The following is a 24,519-nucleotide window of genomic DNA, read 5'->3' on the forward strand; positions in this document are numbered from 1 at the left end:
TAAAAATATATTTCATTTCTTGGTCAAAAATATAATTCTTCTTTGACAAGTTTTATAGCATATGATATGTAAATGATTCTTCAGCCAAAAGAATGGGCAAAGGAGAGGGGTAAAAATAAAATTTTTAGAAGTGTACTAATGGTTCATAAAACCACATCATTACAACCACGTCTTCTGGCACAGCAAGAAGTGCAGAATTGGCCTAAGATTAGGAGCGAAGAACCCCAGTGTGAGAACAAGTGAAAACATGGCTCTTGGGGTTCATTAACAAACCTCAAGACATATGGGAACACTTTAGCCACATGTTTTATTTTGATATTTTGATATATATATATCACAAAATCAAAATAAAACATGTGGCTATATATATATATATATGTAGTTCTGATGCTTTATGGCAGATGTCATGCAGTTTGAACTGCACTGGGCAAGTGAGCTTCCTAGCAATGGTCCACCTTTTTCTCTTTTCTTTTCTTTTCTTTTCTTTTCTTTTCTTTTCTTTTCTTTTCTTTTCTTTTCTTTTTTTTTTCCCACATCTTCTATGGATGTACCCCAGTGAGGCACAGCCCTACAGGGTTTATCTGGATTATTTCTTGGTGCTGCTGAGTCTTCTCATGTTTGTCATTGTTATATTTCTCATATATCTAGTATGGTATATGGGGCAGTGCGGAGGAGGGGGGGGAGCTCACTGCCTATAGTTTGGTGTGATTGCTTTTGGGAAACAGTAGTATTTTGGACAATTTTCCTGAAAAATAAACATGAAGATGGACTTTCATAAAATAAAATTGTCTAGATGAATTAATGATTGCACGGAATTCCTGACTTGATTAAATAGTTTTAGGAAGTTAGAGTAGTTGGTAGAAAGTTTAAGGAGATGGTTTTAGTTGCTTTTCCAGGAAGATATAATAAAGTTAGAATTAAGAGTAGAATGTGCCTCCTCCCTTGTAAAATAGTTAGGGCTGCATAGGGGAGAAAAGTACAGCGGCCTTTCAGGTGTGCATACTACAAGCATGGATTGGTACTTGGGAGAGATAAATAAGCATGGGACAAGTTAATGATATTTCATTCTAGGTTCAGTCTGATTTCTGTGATCTTGTGATCTAGGGATGTGGCCACAGGTTTCAGTGTTCCCCATGAAGAGATAGGGTTATGTATAAAGAGTGAATAATTTTTATGAGTATTAGAATATAAAATAGAACTATGTCCAATTTTCTGAGGAACCGCCAGACTGATTTCCAGAGTGGTTGTACAAGCTTGCAATCCCACCAGCAATGGAGGAGTGTTCCTCTTTCTCCTCATCCTCTCCAGCATCTGCTGTCACCTGAATTTTTGATCTTAGCCATTCTGACTGGTGTGAGGTGGAATCTCAGGGTTATTTTGATTTACATTTCCCTGATGATTAAGGAAGTTGAATAACTTTTTCAGGTGCTTCTCTGCCATCCAGTATTCCTCAGGTGAGAATTCTTTGTTCAGTTCTGAGTCCCATTTTTTAATGGGATTATTTGATTTTCTGGAGTCCACCCTCTTGAGTTCTTTATATATATTGGATATTAGTCCCCTATCTGATTTAGGATAGGTAAAGATCCTTTCCCAATCTGTTGGTAGTCTTTTTTGTCTTATTGACGGTGTCTTTTGCCTTGCAGAAGCTCTGCAACTTTATGATGTCCCATTTATCGATTTTCGATCCTACAGCACAAGCCATTGCTGTTCTAGTCAGGAATTTTTCCCCTGTACCCATATGGATCCAGCAATACCTCTCCTGGGCATATATCCAGAAGATGTCCCAACCGATAAGAAGGACACCTGCTCCACTATGTTCATAGCAGCCTTATTTATAATAGCCAGAAGCTAGAAAGAACCCAGATGCCCCTCAACAGAGGAATCTGCTTGTGGACGTTGTACATCGTGGTGCGGAGCCTAGTGCGCACCACGATGTACAACGTCCACAAGCAGACTCAGCTATTAAAAAGAATGAATTATGAAATTCCTAGGCAAATGGATGGACCTGGAAGGCAGCATCCTGAGTGAGGTAACACAATCACAAAGGAACTCACACAATATGTACTCACTGATAAGTGGATATTAGCCCAAAAACTTAGGATACACAAGATATAAGATACAATTTGCTATACGCATGAAACTCAAGAAGAATGAAGACCAAAGTGTGGACACTTTGCCCCTTCTTAGAATTGGGAACAAAACACCCATGGATGGAGTTACAGAGACAAAGTTTGGAGCTGTGACGAAAGGATGGACCATCTAGAGACTGCCATATCCAGGGATCCATCCCATAATCAGCTTCCAAACGCTGACACCATTGCATAGACCTAGCAAGATTTTGCTGAAAGGACCCAGATATAGCTCTCTCTTGTGAGACTATGCCGGGGCCTAGCAAACACAGAAGTGGATGCTCACAGTCAGCTATTGGATGGATCACACGGCCCCTAATGGAGGAGCTAGAGAAATTACCCAAGGAGCTAAAGGGATCTGCATCCCTATAGGTGGAACAACATTATGAACTAACCAGTATCCCGGAGCTCTTGACTCTAGCTGCATATGTATCAAAAGATGGCCTAGTCGGCCATCACTGGAAAGAGAGGTCCATTGGACTTGCAAACTTTATATGCCCCAGTACAGGGGAATGCCAGGGCCAAAAAGTGGGAGTGGGTGTGTAGGGGAGTGGGTGGGAGGGTATGGGGGACTTTTGGGATAGCATTGGAAATGTAAATGAGGACAATACCTAATAAAAAATATTTAAAAAATATAAAATAGATTATTGGACAGTTTTAGCTGAAGAAGACTTCAAAATTAAAATGTAAGATAAATGATTACCTGTATCTTGATAAATAAAATTCGCATCAGCTAAGCATTGGAAAAAACTTGCTATTACAGACTTGATTGCTTAAACATATTTAATTAAGAACAAAATAATTATTACTTTGGGGATATGATGAACTTGGGGAGAAAAAGACAGATGGGAAATGTTTAGTTACATATGAGACTTTTTTTTAAAGATGTAACATCAATTTGTAATTTTCTTTTGTGCAATGATTTTTAATTATCTTTAATATTTTTGAAGAATATGCTCTCATGGTGACTGTTTAATATGTTACTTGTGGCTATGAGGTAATCTTTTTTTCTTACATAGAGAACTTTTGGGTGGTATAAAAAGGCTAACAGAAAAAATAAAGTTGTTTGGGCTTGCTTGTTGGAGCTTGCTTTATCTATCAAGTGGATGTGGGTATGCTCCTGATTTATATTTTCACAGACCCCACGCCCTCTCCTTGAATTGCTAAACACTCTGTTAGAGCTGGCTTTCAACAGCTGCCTCTGCCTATCAAGTGGTTTTGTGTTAAAAATTTTTGTCACCTTAAACACACCAGTTAATCATATTTCCAACATCAATTTGGAAATCTATTATGAAATATTACTGTAAGTATTAAAATATGTAAGGCAGACCCTAAGAAATGTTTGAAGCTATTATTTAACTGGTTTTCCATATGAGTCACAACTATCCATTTGTTTCCTTTTCCTCCCATGTGTTGGTTATAATTAGACTAGAGCTCAATTTCTGGTGCTGAAAATAAATCTAATAAAATTAATTATCTGGGTTGTTTGAGAGGCTCGGGAAGTAAGGTTCCTTGAAATCAAGAATTTAAATCCAGCATCTACAACATAATATTTTATTTAAAATAAATGTATAAAATGCAAATAACAAAGATTTTGTTGTAAATAAGAGGTATGCAACAATGTTCTGAAGAATTTTGTAGGATAAAGAACTAAATATTAATCCAAAATCCATGTATGTTGAATCTCAGGGACAGAAATGTTCCTAAGCAGTGTTTCTCATTCTATGTAGAATGAGAATTACATCCATTGCATTTACTAGTAATTATTAAGCTATATGAACAACCTAAGTGTCTATCTGTTGCCGACTGAATCAGAAAATGTGTATGTTTCTAATAGAAATGAATCAAGTCCTATTTTTTAGGACAATATACATAAGCACAAAATGTGAGTGTGTGTGTGTGTATGCATACATTTCTTTCTATTAAAATAATAATAATAATAATAATAATAATAATAATAATAATAAAGATTTGTCATTTAGGACAACATGGATAAACACAAGAAACTTTTGTTTAAAAAATAATCCAGTCAGAGAGGCAATGTTATTACATAATGTCACTTATGTGTGATGCCCAAACAGCTTACCTAATACATCTAATAGAATCAGATGCTAGAATAATAGTGGCAGGCTATCACAGGGTGGAGTAAATTAAAAGATGTTGGTGAAAGTGTCCAAAAGTTTAGGAATCAGATGAATGAATTGGATGACTAAACAGCACAGTAGCTACAGTTCATACTTAATTAATGTGTACTTGAAATTTGGTAAATATATGTATTTTTCTATCAATGACAGGTGGTGTGTATGTTCATTAGATTAACTCATAAATATGTAATGAGTTGTATATGTATCAAAGTAACACATTATATGGTTTCAATATGCATAGTTTTTACTATGGAATTATACCTTAATTAGTCTAGGTGGAGAAGAAATTTAAAGACTCAGTAAATTGGAGCTTGTATATAAATAAAATATTTTATGATCTCATTTCTAAATACTTATGAATATAATTTAATAACTGGAAAGCCATTTTTGTCTCAAATGTATTTCTGTTATAAAATATTTTTCTCTTTTACTTAAAGATATTAGCATGCCAGGCGTGGTGGCGCACGCTATTAGCAGTCATAAATGAATTATTTTAATGTAAAATTTGTACCTTTTTTATTTCAAGATTTGACTTGAAACATTTGTTAAAATGAGTTTTCGAAACCATTTCCATGTCTTGTTTTGATGTACTAATCAGCTCTGTTTGGACAGTTGCACACAACTTCTGCAAACATATGTTTCTATATATATTTACATAATTATAGTATGATATTTTATAGTGACAAGTTTAGAATGCATTTGGAAATTATTACAAGAGCTATCTGCTTTAGATTTTTATCTCAAGGAAACATTTACATTACTTGTGGGACCCTGAAAGGTAGCTTGGTCCCCAGTTGAGCTAAGGTTTAACTGCCAGAAACTTTGAAGAGACAGACAATAGGTGCTTTGCTTGTTCCTGGGCACCAGGTCCCTGTCACTTAGCTGCAGTCCCCTACAGATTTGTGGCCATCAGTCACTTAAGGGCAATGCCTAAAGCCCTTCCACTTTTAGAAGATATGACCTGCGAGTCGCTTAGGTTCAAGACAGATCTCATTTTAATGAGGTACCTAAAGGCCTGGAGGACTTAGCTAATAAGATTTCCTTCCTAGACACTCCTCCCTGCAAAAGTTATTTAACCCCAGTGCCACCCTGAGAAGAGGGGTATGGTGTTACTCAGCTACTTTCCGCCATGACAACAAATGCTTTAAAACCATGAACTGTCTTTTCACTGGGATCTGCCATGAGAAGCCACGAAGAAAGCCTTTGCCTATAGAGCCGCTGTCTAGTCTCCTGTAGAAGGTCTTTCTGTGCTCCCAGCAACAACCTCCACCAAGCTCAAGTCAGCCCTTGTCAAGTAAAGGACTCTTCCCAAGGGACCAGCTGGACCCCCTCTCCCCATCCTCTCCCTCGGCTTCCGGCCAGATCCAGCCCTCGAGTCCCCACTCTGTTCTTAGCTCTTTTGCAGCATCCAGTGCTGCCTAGATGTCCAAGATCCTGAGAACCAGAACCAGCTCTAGCTATCTGTAGCTTCAGAGTGTATTTTCCCCAACCCCAGAGTAGTGTCCCCGGGACCCCTAGGCCCAAGGCCCACCTTGCAACAGCTTGGGGTAAGTGCAGTCAAAACTCCTGTGTCCTGCTTCTCTGACCCACTTAGTCCTGTGGTGGAGTAAACAGGGGACCCCATAACCCTACAGAAACTTCTAGCAGTGGTTTTAAAATTCTAGGTGAATGACAATATATATTTGGAGTATATTTCTAAATAATGTATTATTACCAGTTTTCAGTAAAATATAGAAGAATTTGAATAGATATATTGAGGCTAGCAATGTTTAACACTGAAACAGGAGAAAACAGTGAAATAATATATAATTATAGAGAAAATCATGAGGCTTATTTCAGGATATTGAATATCATCTTTGCTAGTTAGACTTTGACATTTTCTCTGTTTAAAAAAAATCATAGAGTTCATGAGAATTCATTATTTTCAGAAAAGCATCTTGCTTAAAACAATTTTACTATTTTCAGAGAGGAATACCATTATAGATTTTTTTCCTACTATTTGAGCACAAATTTAGAACATCAGTTAGTACATTTCTAAGTGCTGGATTTCAAGGTATCTTGCACATTCTAGAAAAATTTTCTGCAACTAAGGTTCCCCCCTCCAAACCTTGTGAAAATGAACCCTATGAACATAAGGGATAGTTTGAGAAATTAATGTAGCTTAGAATGCCATATATTACAGAATAGCACAGTGTAATGTTAAGCAAAGTAATTATAAAATTAGAAAAACCATTTGGAAATAGTACACTTAGAATGTGCCCTTATGTAAGTAATATACCCTAAGCAATGGTACATAGAGTTTTGTGTGTGTGTGTTTGAAGTATACTGAATGAACCATTGTAGTAAGAGCTGTTGACAAAGGAAGAAGTAATCCATGTGTCTAAACAGGCACTTTACAGGAACCTTCTATATTTATGTCCAGTTTGAAATCACATCTAAATGTCTCTATAACAAGTTTATCAAAAAGAGGCTATCTATCTATTTATCTACAAAAGATAAAATGATTCTTGTATTTTTATTTCTACTATATCAAAGAACAAACACAATGTCTATTAGTCATCTACATCTGAATGAAAACTACTAATGAAAAAATAATCTAACAGTGTGTTAGATAATTATGCCAAAGTAAAATGATGGCATTTTTAGTAGCACAACTGTACATTATGAGTTCAAATATTTAACCTCCTATAGAATTTAGTAAGATGTACAGTAAGTACATAATTGTTATATATTTAGTGGAGATATAAGTAATTGACAAGGCCACTAATTACACACACACACACACACACACTGCAGAAGACTGCAGAAGCTAAGTTAAATACATCATGAATTAGCTGAAATCCAGCCTTTTACCCAACGTCTAATCTATGCATGTATTTATAATAGATTTATATAGATTATCACATTAATTCAAAGTATTTATATCTATTAATGCTGTATTCTATTCTTTGGTTTTGTATGATTGTTCTATAATAACTTAAAATGAAGCAAAAGCTTACAGAGTTCTGAAAATAGCCAAGGGATCTAGAAAGCAAACTAATTTATTGTGTAGCTTCTAATCAGCTATAATTACAACATTTAATAAATGAAACACCTACATTTAGAAATGTCAAATATTTTCAGTGAACTCCACTATTGCTGAAGTATATGCCCCAGGCCAATAATAATCAAATGCATTATTCAAATACTGTCAGGAGGAGATAAAGAATAATTTATTGCCAACCTTTTACTCCTCTTCCTCTAAAATAGATTTAATATGGGTCTTGGTGTAAGAACTGAATAATACATCATCCATATTTATGTCCCATTAAGATGGCATGTCTTAGTCATATAGGCCACACTCACAAACTCACAAGGTTTGTTCTGAAAATTAATTCCTTTAATATTTTGTTATTTATGATGTTAACTAAGAATTTCTCTAAATATATCAGGTCCACAACTATGTGTTAGACAAACAGCAATAAATACAAGCTCAGCTACTGATATCAGAGAATAAAGAAAACTTTAGTTTATTTCATAATCTGACATGTTCATAAACAAGCATTTGCCATTTTATTTTTAATATTTAGCTTTAATTTTTATTTTAATATTTAAATTTTATTTTAAAAGCATTATCATTTTAGTCTAAATTGAAATCAGTGTAATCTGGGATGTGAATGAAGCCTATGAAAACAAGGGGACAGGTAATGAATTCTCTCTCTTTCCTCCTTGTGAATGTGTCTAAAAGGTGTGATCAGGGAGCATCAAAAGGGGACATGACTTGCAATCCTGCTCCTCTCAAGACCCAAACCATACTTCATTGTTTTAAAGCAGAAAACTAAGCATTGAAGATGACAGCAGGGGTAAAATATGTACTCTACTTTCACCTTATGAGTGAAAAAGGAAAATCTTATTAGTGTTTAGAGCTTTATATCAACCTTTCCTAAGTCAGAGCAAAGTAGTAATAGTGTTATTTTATCTTTGGGGAAAGGCTTGGAAATCATTTTAAAGAAAAATTTTAGGCATTGGGGTTATGTTAGTTTGTAAAGTACCTTTTATGCAGCACAAAAGTCTAGAGTTTTGAACCCCAGTGTGTATGTGAGAAGCTACCTGTAGACACAGGTACCTGTGAACCCAGTGACAGGGACCTGATAAAGTGTTCTGGCTGCTATATGTTCTCTTTCCCTCTCTTTTCCTTTCTATATCTCTATCTCTGCCTCCATCTCTGTTTTTCTCTGTCCCTGTCTCTGTCTTTCTCTCTCTCACACATACACCCACATACACATGTACACACTGTCATACATACATGCCTGTAAACACACATGTTATATTCATAAAAATTCAGTTGGCAAATGGAAAAGTTATTTTCAATATGTGTAAATATATAAAAGCACATATTTCTCCTGCAGAAACCAAAAAAAAAAAAAATGCCTCAAAAACAAAGAGTACTGACTATCTAGGAGATTATGAATTAAGGATAATTTCAAGAAATTCATCAGATAATCAATGGATTGCCAATAAGAACACTATATTATAAAATAGTCTAATGTTGGACTCACTCCTAAAGAAAGAAAAACAAAGAAAAAAGGAAAAAAGAAAAGAAAAAGAAGAAAGGAGGAAGGAAGGAAGGAAGGAAGGAAGGAAGGAAGGAAGGAAGAGCGAGAAAGAAAGAAAGAAAGAGAGAGAGAGGAAGGAAGGAAGAGAGAAAGAAAGAGAGAGAGAGGAAGGAAGGAAGGAAGGAAGGAAGGAAGGAAGAAAGAAAGAAAGAAAGAAAGAAAGAAAGAAAGAAAGAAAGAAAGAAAGAAANGAAGGAAGGAAGGAAGGAAGGAAGGAAGGAAGAAAGAAAGAAAGAAAGAAAGAAAGAAAGAAAGAAAGAAAGAAAGAAAGAAAGAAGGAAAGAAAGAAAGAAGGAAAGAAAGAAAGGAGGAAAGAAAGAAACTAAGGAATAAAGTAAAAGAAAAATCAGAGTGACCAAGGGCAGTGGTAGTAAATACAATTTATTCAAACTGAATTGAGGTTCTTTTTTTTTATTTTTTTTTCAAAACTCTATGTTTTTATTCACAAATTTGTATAACAGGAAGAATTTACATTTTACCTCTTTTTATATAAGAAATAAACATTATAGTTTTTTTTTTTAAATTCCAAGGCATTTTTGGATAATAGTTATATAAATTTATGTCGTTTCCAAAAATATGTCATGTTTGTACTTCTTTCAAAATGTTCTTCATTGGCAGTAAACACTCACATTGGCAACTATTATACATTATCCAGCACTTGATGTTCCAGTTCAAAGTAATTATATTAACTGACTTTAGAATTTTCTCAGTCCCTGTGGGGCATTTGCCCCTAAGATTAATGAGGTGTGACACCTTATTTATGCTGCCCTTCCCAACTTGACAAACAGTAGGAATGGTTGTTCCACTGAGTGGAGAGGGAGTGCCAGGCTGGGAGAGTCCCATACTGTACCCTGCAATTGCAGCCACTTCAGGCACTTGCCTTCCAAGCCAATTAAAACACTGCTTAGCAGATTTTACACTTCAGTCGAACACATAACTTTTTTCTTTAATTAAAGTGTCCCAAAGCTGCATTAGTACACATTGTAAATGTAACAATTAGAAAGGGATTAAACTTCTGTCCTCCAGATATTTTAGAGAAGCTACTTTCTAAGATAAAAGTTGCTGTTCTTCCAAGTTTAAATACACTAACACTGAAATCACTTCTTATAATTCCCAAAATGGCATTATAGCTTTCATTTTAACTCTTGAATTCTCTCTGGCAGAGCCAGGGCAATAAAACCCATCATATTCTAATTTCCAGACAGCTTGATAGAACCAATGTTCTCACTATAGATAAAGTGTAATGAAGCACTTTCTTTCCCATAGGAAACTCTTTGACTCATATGCTTTGATGCCAAGTAGCCTTCACATCTGCTGCTTCTCCATTGATGGCTTTAACTTGGCATGCTAAACTGGTGTCTGATGAAGCAGATTTACTCAAAGGCACCATTTTATTTCTTGCAATGGGAACGTAGTAAATCCCTGTAATAAACATAGGTTCAGGCTCATATACAATAAGTTGTGTGTTAGAGAAGAAAAGAGGGAGGGAGACATTCTTCTTGGGAAAAAATAATTTCTTTTTATGGAAATGCAACAGAATGCATAGTAAAGAATTAGTTTTAATGTCATTTCAAGGAGAACTAATTAAAATAAAAATTATAGTAGACATTAGTAAATAAGATTGCAACATTGGTTTAAACCTACCAAACTATTTTTATTAACACATTGTGTCTTAATGTTACATTTAATGCATTGCCTATAACCAATATTTCCATACAATTAACAAAGAAATAATAATCTTCTAGGGTCAGAGAATGCATATGACTACAAAAATATTTAATTAGGTATTTTTTGTTGAAAATGAAAACCACATGTCAATATTTCTGTTATGGTACTGATAAATAAGTTAACACAACTGCTCCAATGCATCAGTGCTCAAACATATAGAATATTTAAATTGATTTATGTATTTAAGTATGTGAAAATAAAAATAAAAGTTATAGAAATTCAAAATATTTAATTACTTATGAATTCATCACTTTCAAAACATTGTCAAATAATTTGCAGTTTTGGAAGCCAGAATATGTTAGGTTTTCATGTGACTTCGTTGGAAGAGAATTTAATCTCTGACATACAAATTGTTTATATTTGAAAAGAGATACTAAGACATTCTCAAGTAAGGAAAAAGAAGCACAAGTTAGGACTGTGGTAGTTGACCCATCAGTTAAATTGGTCGTATTATTCCTACAAAGGAAAAAGGAGTTGAAGTAGTTCCTTGAACCTCAGTGCAGGGCAACAAGCATGGGGAGAAGACTGCACAATTCTGCATCTGAACTCTCTCCTTCAAATTCTAACTCATGATAAATCCACATGTGAATTCATGCCACCTCTTGAATTTCAATAATTGCATTCCTTCCATTTTCTTACAATTGGCATGATATTTTATTTCAAAATTGTATTCTTTGATAAATCTATAAGTGTACACTGTATCTAGTTCATATTTATCTTTCAATCCCTTCCTCCAAGTCCTTTAGACATCATCTAATATATCTCAAATCCATGGAGATTTCGAGGAAAACACACAGTATCAGTTATGTGATGAACTTGTTTTTGCCTTGTGTAGTGATAAAAAAAGAGAGAGAGAATTTAATGACTCATCTTAAAATAGCTAGTAATGCATGGCAATGATCTGGAACAAAGAACTCCACATTCTAAAGCATCTCAATCAACAAGGCTGGTCTCATGTGATTCGGTGTCATTTGCTGAAAGAAATCATCTCTGCACTTACTGAAGTGCCATAAAGAATTTCTAATAATTCTACTGTTGAATAATGCTTCCCACACAATGGCAGAAAATATTGAGAACCAGAATAATCACGGCAACTATGTGCATACAAGAAAGCCTGACTTATTTTCTATTCAAGTGCTAATACATAATCATTGAGCCTTTTATAGTAAATATAACTGGTTTTATAATGCTATTAGAGTAAATATGCTGGTTTTGCACTACTATTACAGGGCTTGCAATAAGATAAATAAAGGTTGCATTCTTATTTGAAAATACTAAATAATTATGACTGGAGATTATTTTTTTATAAATCTAACTATTAATTAAGCACATGTTGTCAGCTAAAACCACTTTATATCTATCTCTCAAGTCAAAATTTACTTGTGTTCCTTTACACATTAGGAAATGATATCTGTAGAAAAAATTTAATTCAGCAACATGGCTGCTTTGGGTAGTATATAGACCTTTAATCCTAAACAATATAGGTAAGGTTAGTTTGTAGAAGAAAGCAGCCATATTTGAAAGTGATATCTAACTGAAAGGTAGACAAAGTGACAAATTACAGAAAGATCTGACAGAATGAGTCAGCGATTATGACACACACAACTCTCACAGAAAGAGAAGCACAGGGAAGAGAAGCTATTTAAGAGCAGTTCAGGGAGAGAGAATCAGTCAGTTTTATACAGAGTGCTTGAATGAGTTGGGGGTTATTCATGAGTTCATGAACTTCAGTACAGGTTAACAGAGGAAGTTGAAGCCAGAAAATAAGAAGGAGTCAGCAAATTGCAACAAATTGTCAGAGTTAGTTTCATGCCAAGCAGAGCAATTAACTGAGAAGTTGAGAGAGGCCCGATTGAATCATTCAGCTTGGAGAGGAGTTTGAGTCAGAACAACTGAGTTGAACCAGCCATACAGACTTTAGAAAGAACTAGTAAGGGTGATCTTATTTAGAAGTAAGTGTCTGAGACAACAATTAGATCAGAAGAATAAAAGTTACTTTTATAAATATCCCTTGAGCACTTAAATATTTGCTGCAGAAATATGCAAGCTACTCATGTTTCAAACCCTCAGTATGATTTAATTTGAGGAGATCACTGAATTTATGAGTACAGATAACAAATGACAAAGGACTTGTGATGACTGTATACACCCAACTGGCACAAATTAAATGTTTAAAAACCCAATTTGAGCAAAGAGCTGAGTTAGATCACTGGGAATCACAAGATGAAAAGAGAAAACCTAATTCTCACCAAGTCATTTATCAGATCTCCTCTACATGTAAATAGGGCAGGTGAACAACCATAAATACACATAAGCATTTGCACAAAAGCAGAAACAAGTAAATATAGTAATAAAAGTGTATTAAAATTAAGATAAAATGTTGGTGTGTGGTAGTAGGGGGCAAAGTGTGTACTCCAGCACCACAAAGGATGCAGAACAATAGTTGAGATTAGCTAAAATATCATAAGCGATGATGATTATGACAGGATACCATTGTTACTACTGTTACTGTACTGCCATAAGCCTTTAGTTTCATTGTTAATGACTTAGCCTATCATTGTGCAAGCTACTAATATTTCAGTTTTCTCCTTGTAAAAAAGAATCCTGATGATAAGTTCTTCTTATTTGCGAAGATTTATAAATAGGGATTTATAATATAATTCAAGTTTTCTTAAAGAAGAAGAGAAAGGGGGAACAGAAAAGGAGGAAGAAAGGGGGGAAAGAGAATGAAACAGAAGAGAAAGAAAGACTACCCTTGGTAAATATGAAAAGTTACCATTTTTGCACCAGAAAAGTTTTCAACCAGCTTGAACTCTTAAGTTGTCTATGCACACTTTCAAATAAATAGACTTTCAAAATATAAATGCTGTAGGATACTAGGCATTTGGATAAAAAAATATATCCATTTATATACAGGAGAACAAAAAAGAAAATATTTAATGACAAAAGTAATTTTAAAATGCATTTAATTTAACTATTTGTCATAAGTTTTTCATCAGTGGCTACATTCATTTCATTTCACTCATGAATAACTATACAAAATTACTGAAGTAGGTACAGATAACAGAAGAAAGAAGTCATTGGAGGAGGCTAAAAACTACTGAAGTCTATGCAAACAAGGAAAATATTTTATATTGTCTCTCGCTCTCTCTTAGTGTATCTCTTTGTGTGTGTGTGTGTGTGTGTGTGTGTGTGTGTGTGTGTGTGTGTGTGTATTCACCCATGGGAATGTAGAAGGCAGAGCACTACTACAAATGTTCCTCTCTGTTATTTTCTGCTTTATTTCCTTGAGACACACTCTCTCACAGATTTTGAACTCACCACTTTCTCTATGCACACTGGCCAGATAGAATTTGGTATTTGCTCAATTTTACCCCCATTTCTGGGGTTTCTGAGCTGAAGCTATGTATTGCAATTAATGAGGGTGGTGGGGATTGAACTCATTGTAGTCTACTTGTACATTAAGTGCTCTCACTCACTGAACCATCTCCCCAGCCTACAGGTATATTTTCAAAGAATGCAGCAAAATAAGTTGGCAGATAGAAAATGTACCAATAGTATTTTGAGTCTAGTAAAATATATAGACAAACAAAAATATCAAAATGTTCAAAGCACTGAGGGTTAGCTGTAACTACACATAATACAATAGACAAAATATTGAAATACATAATAATATTGAGAAAATGGAACCAGAAGAGATAAGACATTAAAAAAAGAAATGACTAACATGCAAGGAGAATACAGCTGATGCAATGAGAATATATTTGGAAGTTTGGTTAAGAAAAGATATTCTAATCTTTAGGGTCTCTACCCAATGGAAATTTTACAGTTTTTCTCAATGTACCCTCAAACTTTCAAAATTAAGGATTAAGTTAACCATGGTTATTTAAGACACAAAAATAATAAACAAAAAGTATATCCCCAGACACAGACTATCTGAATCAAAGAAGTAATGGCTATGGTCAAGAAATACAGAGGACATCTTAGGAAGAACTGAAGGTTTCTCCTTAAGATTCTAAGACTCAATTAAATACATTTAAAGACTAAAATATTTTTGAGTCAAAGACCAATATTCTAGCATGTATAAGGTTCTTGTTAGCAAGAACCTTAGCACAAAAAATAATTTAAAAATGAAAATAAGATAATGTTAAAATATTCTCAGTAATTGTGTTTGTAAAGCAAGTGTCATCCTTTTGTAGAAGAAAACAATTCCTTTAATATTATAGGAAAAGCTGCTAGGTATCTGCCTCATTTATATGCTAAATAAAACATATTAAGAGTAACTAAGGGATTTTCATTGTTTTAAAATAATATTATTGCAAAAATAGCTAGTATAAAACAAATGTTGACACAGTACTTATGACGTCCACTGCAATACAAGGGTAACTGACTGGAATCATTACACTCCTATTACACTACTGTGTCTGAGCAGTACTTTGGCAAAAAGAGAAGTCCCAGACAATGTATTTTGATGTATAATTAATTGAACATTAGAATGAAAATATTGGGTAAGCCCAAGAAGGAGGAAGAGGAGAAGGAAAAGACGAGAATGAGGAAAAGGAAGGAGGAAAACGAGGAAAGGAAGAGAGGAAGAAAAGACAAGAGGGTGAGGAGAAGTAGGAGAAGAAGACAAGGGAGGAGGAGGACAGAGGAGGAGAAGAAAAGAAGAAGAAGCTAAGAAGGAGGAGGAGGAGAAGAGGAAGGGAGGAAGACATTTTCTAGTCTAAAGCTAAGGAAAATTTCTCTAAAATAAAGGAAGAATAAATAAGGCTTAGGAAATAAGAAGACTACAGTTAAACAGGGTTGCTAAGGCAAGACTATGAAAAAACAGTTCTTTAGACATTGGAGAAATATAAAAGTACATGCAACCAGTGTGAGAAGAATGGATAGAAATTAAAAAAAAAAAAGCCACACTTCAGGGTGCTTTGTAAACCTGACAAGATGCTAAATTCTTATGTTAAAGCACATGGGGTATGACCATTTTAAAGAACTTGAAGTAACTTTAGTAACAATGTAGGAAATAATAGAGACAAAACTGGGAAACTGAGCATTAAGATATAACTGTGAAAGATGGTTCAGAAATGACTCGGTTTTGACTGGAAAAGCAGCAATAAAGTTGATTCATAGCAGATAGAAGGGGCAGGCTTTGGTGAGTACTTGGAGGTGTATGAAATCTGTTTATATTGAATACATAAATTCCTGACACAAAGAACATGGTCAGTAAATATTTATTGAATGAAAATGTAATCTCTTATAATTAAACATCTATATCCTATTTAGAACATAAGATACATAGAGATACTATTAGTCACAGGCATCACAATAATTACTCCAGTACTAACATACATGAAATTTTTATATTAAATCAATTAATATTTCTCTTTATCAGAGCTTTAGAGAAAACTCCTCAAATATCTGCAGGTTATACCTTGATGAAGCATGATTTCAGAGTACACTAATCTAGATATCTAGAAGAGTCTAAGAAAGTAATCTACAGATTTTTTTTTGTTTCACTTATATAATTTGTCCTTATTTATACACTAGAAATTAGAATAGTGAAGGACTATGTGAGGCATATACCATCTAATACTTTTAACCACACATACACATAACTTAATTGTTGTCTGTGAAAAGAAAATGCTATTTGACATACTTTATTAATAAATGTGGCAAAGTCAGAAATTTCAGAAAGACCAAACTTAAAGAATCCATGAAATGGAATGTCGAGTCATATACAAGATCATTCTAAATTCTGAATTTTAAATTCTTCTTATAACCAAGTAATGTGTGTACATAATATTTCTTGAGACTGCGACAAAGTGTTTGTTATGCCATCTTTGCTTAGTGAAGTTTTATTCAATAGTTAAAATTTACATAATTAGAAATGACCTGTTCGTCATTCCAACTGGGCCTGCAAAAGTCATATAGAAGTATAGCAATTAGTGAGAGAATCAGGAACTTAACTCAGTCTCTCTGATTCTACAATTATAGGCTCTTCTATTATTAACAACTATTTGAAATATAATTGTACTATATTTTAAAGAAAACTCCATGACAAAAATTTGTCTTTTAAATATACTGAGAGCAGAGATATCTTTTAATATCGTCATTGTCAGATTCACATATTTTATAGTAGTAAATGTAGCTAGGTCAGAAATTGAGAAAGGCTGAATTCTACAAGTCTGTGAAGTTTGTAATCCCAAGTCATGGATTTGACATAAACAAGGTGATTTTCAAACAGCTTTGTTAAAACCAAGAAATCGTTTTGAAAAATAATGTACCTCTCCAAAGAGGCTATATAACATATGTGCTGTGGCTAATTTTCTGATTCTCTAACATATCTATACATTTATTCTCTTATTCTTTATACTGGTAGAGAAAAGAATGATCTGTTTCTTAGTAACTGTTTGCATAATTTTTAGCTCTGGTGTACAGTTTTAATTCTACTATACAAATTATCATCTTTTAAGAAACAGCTTTAATTTAATTTTGATGCTTTTGGATAGCATCCTCAAACTCTCACCCTCTTCATTATCTAACTACCGATCCTTATATGTGGTAATACTCCACAGTTATAGACAATGATCATGGAATTGCTGCCATTGCTATGAGAGAAAGTGTGTGCCATTTAATGACTGTGGAAGGAGAGATTGGGAACACTTTTCTTTGGCCAATATCCACAGGAGCTCAATGATATTGAATTAATCTCTGCTGTAGAACCCCAACACTGCCTGTGTCTCCACAGCACCAAAAACTTACCCTCATAGCTAGAAGTTTTCAGGTGTCTCCTCTTGCTTGATCTAGCAAAACTATAGTATTTTAAAACAGGTCTCTGAAACTGAGCATTTCAGCACAATCAGACAGCAGTAGGTGTTAAATTAGGAATAATATGATTGAAATTCCTGAAAAATCAATACTTCTTAGAATAATATATTATTTTCATATCCAAAATCTTAATTTTTAAAAAATAAAAATAATACTACATATAACTAGCCCACAGTTCCTGGTTGGTTGTAGAGGGACAAAAGATCATGGGCTACTCTGACTTCTCTATTGTATTTTGTTTTCTTCCCTTAAGATTTTTTTATTAGATATTTTCTTTATTTAAATTTCAAATGTTATTCCCTTTCCTAGTTTCCCCTCCGAACATCCCTTATCCTCTTTCACCTCCCCCTGCTCCCTAACCCACCCACTCCCATTCCTGGTCCTGGCATTCCCCTATACTGGGGCATAGAGCCTTCACAGGACCAAGGACCTCTCTCTTGCAAGGCTCTTCCAGTGCCTGGCAAATACAGAAGTGGATTCTCACAGTTATCCATTGGACAGAGCACAAGGTCCCCAATGAAGGAGCCAGAGAAATACCTAGGGAGCTGAAGGGGTCTGAAGCCCCATAGGAGGAACAGCAATATGAACTAACCAGTACCCCCAAGCTCCTTGAGACTAAACCACCAATCAAAGAAAACACATGTGGTTTCAGCTTCTTCAGGTCAGGTGCATGTTGTCATAATCACTGAATTCACATGTACTGTGTCTGTGAACACTGTCTCTTTGAAGTCATCCACCAACCCTGGCTCTTAGACTCTTTTTTTCTTTTTCTTTCTTTCTTTCTTTCTTTCTTTCTTTCTTTCTTTCTTTCTTTCTTTCTTTCTTTCTTTCTTTCTTTCTTTCTTTCTTCCTTTTTTCAAATTTTTTATTAAATATTTTCTTCATTTACATTTCAAATGCTATTACACACACACACACACACACACACACACACAAAACAGCAACAACAACAAAGAAAACACCTTCTAATTCTAGCATTCAGGAGGGTTGGTGACACAAAGTTCTACCCCTGGCTCAAAAGCTAATGACATATGATTGACCTTGGGAGAAAGAAAGTCTTTAATGTTATTTTATGCTCCAAGGAAGGTTCCAAGCAGAGAAGTATTCAACCACCACAAACTGGATTTAATGGGTTTACTTTTAAAAAAAATAAATAAAAATTAAAAAAGAAAAGAAAAAGAAAACACATGGTGGAACTTGTGGCTCTAGCTATATATGTAGCAGAGGATGGCCTAGTCGGTCATCAATGGGAGGAGAGGCCCTTGGTCCTGTTGCTAGGTTTTTAGACAAGTATATTATGACTAGTATATTGATAGAGTTTAAGAAGCCAAAACATGAAATTGAAATTAGAATATTTAAAGCATTTAAAATTTATCTAAAATAAAATCTTCATGGTTCCTCTAAGCTATTTTTTCTTCTGATTTTAACATTAAGAATTCAACATGTGATACAGTTAGCAACATAAAGCAATTAATTGTTAGCTCTACAATTATTCCTGTATGGTTGTTATTGCAACTGGTACACATTACAGAAGACTTCTAGCTCTAAAGGATTTCTGTATTGTTGGAAATAGAAAAGTTGTTTTATGTCAATTTCTGCATGTAGGAGAGACATCCTTTTGTGAAAGTCCGACAAATAAAAGATGAAAGTGTAGGCAGCAAAGTCAGTGGCAAGGCAGAGTGAAGCTAGACAGACATGCCACAGTAGAAAACAAAAGAGGTCAGAAACAACAAAGAATTGAAGAGATAGCCATGAAAGGGAGTGAGTTCAAACAAGGAAAACAATATATGGAGACAAAGAGAATCATGTTTTTGAATAGTTTTATGTTGTTCAATATGAGCTTTGTAGATAATGAATCGGGGCTTTGAAACGAAAGTGTTTTAAAAATAAAAATAGATAAATTAAAATCCCAAGTCCTTAGGTCAGAGAAATAAGTCATTTCTCGTGTCAAATCATTATGTTGGGCATTTGATCTGTATAATTAAACAAACTCAGCTCCAGGAGTTTCTTGTGCACAGGAATAATTAAGATTCACTACATTTCACTACCCACTAAGTACTTGATATTGACTACATATATTTAGCCACTTCTCCAACTGATGTTTGTGAGAAAATATTTCAAATTAAAGAATGATTTTATAATAAAATGCTTTGCAATAACTCCATAAAATTAGAAAATTGAACAATTGTACTTGATGTAGCAGAATAACTGCCATATTGAATTAAATGTTTAAGTGATATATGTTAAATAAATTTGAGTATTTAAATAATTTTTAATTAAACATAATGTATAAATCCAATATTTAAACTTGCAAATAAGTTCCATGCAAAGATAAAACTTTAAAATGATATGTAGCTAGGTAAATGAAATGTAATTAGTATTTAGAAATTTAATTTTCCTTAGAATTATACTGTTCAAAGCTAGTACAATTTTATAATTTTTCAAGAAAAATTCATTCTTAGCCTGCTATGGTTTAAGTCATAATGATATTGTTGTGAATCCATAATGTTCCAGACAATGATTAGGGCTATCTCTGGCCCTAATAGACTCTTGCAGCATGTTTGACAAGAGAACCTAATGACGTGGAACAATTTTTCAAATAAAATTTTATACTTTATATTAACTTTGGTTGCATATGAATGAATCATGAAGGCTCTTGACAGTACTTTCAAAATTTTCCAATCTATAAAACACATACTTGCTAAATTACAAAGCAAGGATAAAGGGCACTAAATACCTAAGTGGAATTCCTTATTTGTGGTGATATTTTCTGGTGAAAAGGCAGGAATTAAAAGATGAGGAGAAAATAAAGAGTACTACGAGTTACTCTATGTTACGAACACAACATAATTACACTGCCCATAGAAATGTGGCACAGGCTGTTCCTCAATATATCGCTGTGAAATCGATTAGACAAACATACAGATAAGTACTGACTCTTCCTTGAGGTATTATAATATGCCTCATTTCAACTGAACCACATGCTTGCCTGGGAAACCCTGTTCCATGCAAGTATTCCATAGTATTCTATCCTTGAATAAGCATGGGATTTGGAATCTGCTGTTATTCAATTTTCATAAAAGATATTGCTTTTTCACTCAAGGATAAAATGTATTAAAAACCATTATCTTTGGGAAGAATTCTCTTTACTATCAATTGGGAAATACACTATCAATTTTATTTTTTGTCCTTTTTCCATTCTTAGGTAGAGTTTTCTTTTTTTAAATAAAATTATAATTTAAGACAGCATTTTTGAAGTCACACACACAGCTTTTATAAATTTCTGCTGAAATAAATTAGAAATATGAAAGTATAAGAGATATGACAGTCCTCACAAGAGACTATTGTATTTCTAAATATGCTTTACTGTATTGCAAATACCTCATACCATATCATTATTTCTTTGAATAATAAACAAAATGGTAGTGGTCCTCTGCTCTTTCTCCTAGGATGTCACTGCCTCCTTCTAGTGTCCAACCTCAGCTAGACACTTTTCGAGAGAGGTGATTGGCCAGACTGGAGTGGACAAAATCCTACAACCTGGTGATTTTATGCATTCAGGGTGTCACCATTTGATGCCGAGCATATCTCAAGCAAATATCCTCTTACTTCTCTCTCCAGAACAGCAGGGACTTCAGGCATGCACTACCATGGCCTTCTGTTTGTATAACTAACTTTTAAATCCCACACATAAACCCTTTGTTAATGGTTGTGATATAATAAGTCTATACATGTCAGTGACGGGTGAATATGATATGGTTATCTTTGTATTTATTAACATTTTTTAAAAATGTCTTTGAGTGCCAGGGGAGATGGCTCAGTTCAGTGGGGCCTGAACTTGGATCCCCAGCACGAACATAAAAATATGCACTCAATGGCACACCTCTACCTGCGTCATGCAGGTAGGTGGAGACAGAGGGGTCCTAAGGCTTCACCAACTAGTCAGCCTAGTTAAAACTGTAGCTCCAGTTTCAGTGAGAGACTGTCTGAAAAATAAGGTGTTCATGAGATAGACCAGAATGTGGGTAATGACTAGATTGTAAAAATAAAAAAATAAATAAATAAAAGTAATAAACAAAACAAAACCAAAAACTTTTCTACCGAATAACAGAGCATTTAACTAACATTGCTTAATGAATGACTAAAGAAGCAAATGTATAATTAATTGATCCAGAACTTTCAAAGCATCAATGAATAATATCAGTTATCTAATACATTGAGAGAGAGAGAGGGAATTAAAAAAAAAAAAAAACTAAACTAAAACATGGTAACTGAGCAGAGGGACAATGTGTCTAATCAAGCCAAACCAACTCATGACAGAAACTGCTAACACAGCAAAACAGAAAGGCATGTTCAGAACCTTATAAGCTCCTCCCAACAGCACTAACAACCCACCTAAGCATATCAGTGGGCATCCTTCTCACAATCAGGGTAAGACACAAACCTAATACTTATCTGCCGGTACAGTAAGAAAAGAAAAGTGAGTAGGAAATAAAATCTACATTTGTATCTAATTACTATATTTTTTTAAAAAAACCAAAATAACTATAGTAATAGAAATTGTAGAAAATTAATATGGCTGAAATAACAATTAGGATACAAGTCAACTGTGTTTCTTAAAAAAAAAAAAAACCCAGCAAAACAAAGTTAGCATAAAAATTTAAGACATCACATTTGTTACAGCAACAAAAACTTAAAATTCTTTTAAAAGATTTAGAAAACTTCTTTGTAAAATATTACAAATGTCACTGAAAAGCATTTTTAATCTTTTAAAATATGTGATAAACAGTATCAGAGCATTTGTACTTCTCATTGTTTCAAGTGTTGGTAAGTTTAGACATGATGGGCAAATATTTAGCTGTACAAATATCTGTCTCTTAAATTACTATGTTATTTATTCCATATAAATAATAGTACAACTACATCCTTATATTTATAAATAAGAGGAAGCATTGTGTTTTTGTGGTTAGGTTTCAGTGGCAAGTAAGGCTTACCTTGAAAAACGTCATGGTTGCGCCGTCCTCTACTGCTCCATATTCTATCTTGGTTTGCTTAGCTAAATCGTCAGCAGAGTCAATAGGCGACTCCATGCGTTCCACGGTCAGAAAGGCGGCTAGGTTAGCGGTATACGAAGAAATGATGATAAGTGTGAAAAACCACCAAATGCCTCCCACTATCCTGGTGGAGAGTGCTTTAGGCATGAGCTCAGAACCTAACAGAGAGTGGGGGAAAGGTGAAACGAATACAGACAATTTGATCAGTAGTCAAACATGCTTTGTCATAGTGGAAGAACGGGATCGCTGTCTAATAGAATTTAAATCAAAGATTGACACACTGCTTCAGCAAACAAGCAACATTGCTCGGAAGAGCAGAGGTCAGTTATACTGCTATGCCACTTATGACACGGGACTAGCCTTACCTGAGAGGATGCCATGTGACAATTAAAATTTCAATGTGCAAAAAGTCTTAGAAACTTAACATTAGAATATCAGAGCACAAAACCTCTTTACTGTATAAACCACATGCATATTGGTTACTATTTGAGAATTTAAGTGGTTTTCAGAAGCAATTATTCAATGTAGATTCAGATGCAGTTTTTTTTTTTTGTAAGTTTACAAAAGGTCTTTTTTAAAGAACTCAAATATGTCCGCTTCATTATTTACCTTTGATTTCAGATAAATGGCAAAGAAGCAATACTTCACCATTTAAAATAACAATATTGTATGGTAATAAAATATTTCATTTCATCACAGACTTTACAAAGTCTAATGAGTTAGTCCTGTGCTTATTTTAAAATAAAGTAACATATTATTTACTTGTGTTTAAGTAAATATTTCCCATTCTGAAGGTTAGCCTCCATGAAGGCAATTGAGTAAATGGACACAAATTTATCTTTATACATATACTACATAAATACATCACAGTTATATGGCTGGAGTTGCCTGCCCATAATATTAAGAAGAGAATGCTATGAGAAATATTCTTTAGTTTCTATTATTATTAATTTTAGGTTATTTAGTGTATAAAATTTTTAAAATGTGAATTTTTGTCTTTTATTTAAAGTTTAATTATTTGTAACTTTATATCAGAATGTGGTATTCTTGTTTAAAGTATATACTATATTCATATATATATATATATGTATATATATATATTAAATACAGTGCCATCCACTTTTAATCATTTTGAATCTATAATCAGAGAAGCATGATTATGAAGTGGTTAATATTTTATAGGGCTTGAGTAAAATGTAACCAAGGAAAGATGGACTCATTTTGCAGATGTGTTTTACAGTCTAATCTTTAATGGTAATTCTGTGCAGTGAGAGAATGCCTTTTTAGAAGTGATGAAAAGAAAAACAAATATTTCATGCTAACATTGAAAACATGTGCTATTATAACTGTCTTATATAAAATGGCCCATCTTACACTTCAGTTCATCTTACCCTAGCAATTTCAAAGATACAAAAATCTTAAAAGCAGACAGACTTGGGCATGAGAGCCAACTCCAGCTCCAGACTCTTGTCTACTTCTCTGTAAAGGAAAAAAGGCAAAACAAAGCAAAGCAAAGCAAAACAAAACAGAAAGGTACCTTGCTGATGTAGTTGCTCCTAGTCCCTGCTAGATACACACTCAGATACTGAAACGCTAACACACCCAAGACGATCAGCAGCTTTGGCTGCATACTTCACTGTTTGTTTATTTAAAAATAAAACACCAATAAATTCAGAGACTAGGAAATAAAAGCATAGTGGATGGAGACATTTGACAAGGCTGTCCCAATTACCACAAGTTTGTATCTTACCCACAGACTGAAATTCAGCAGACACCTTCTAGGCTTGTCAATCAGAGCCTGGTTAGGGGCTGACTGTCATGTACTCAAGGCAACGTCATGTCCAGCACTATATCCCACTAATTCCTGGGGATCGGGCATCAGCCAGATAGGATGGGTTCCTCTTTCATGTATCCACCAGCCGTGAAGTGAGGACATGGCCAAGCAAATGTATATCTGAATTTACCATTGCTTTAGTCACTTAGCTTTATAGATGGTACAGATAGACATATAATTGCTATCACTAATAATCAAGTTCACCTTGCC

General features: G+C 34.1%; 1 protein-coding gene across 5 annotated transcripts in view; it reads right to left on the bottom strand.

The window, feature by feature from the left end:
- Grik2 (glutamate ionotropic receptor kainate type subunit 2) overlaps nt 1-24,519 on the bottom strand; it is a 676,604-nt gene that overhangs the window by 122,610 nt on the left and 529,475 nt on the right. For 4 of the 5 annotated variants that reach the window (XM_021173658.2, XM_029482440.1, XM_021173659.2 and 1 more), the window contains exon 14: nt 22,416-22,633. In XM_021173658.2, coding sequence (XP_021029317.1) covers nt 22,416-22,633 — 218 coding nt within the window. Of the gene's footprint in view, nt 1-22,415; nt 22,634-24,519 lie in introns of those variants that run through there. The other variant, XM_029482442.1, reaches the window with a different exon arrangement.

The sequence above is a fragment of the Mus caroli genome, chromosome 10 (genome assembly GCF_900094665.2).
Source record: "Mus caroli chromosome 10, CAROLI_EIJ_v1.1, whole genome shotgun sequence".
In the NCBI taxonomy this organism is placed as follows: Eukaryota; Metazoa; Chordata; class Mammalia; order Rodentia; family Muridae; genus Mus; species Mus caroli.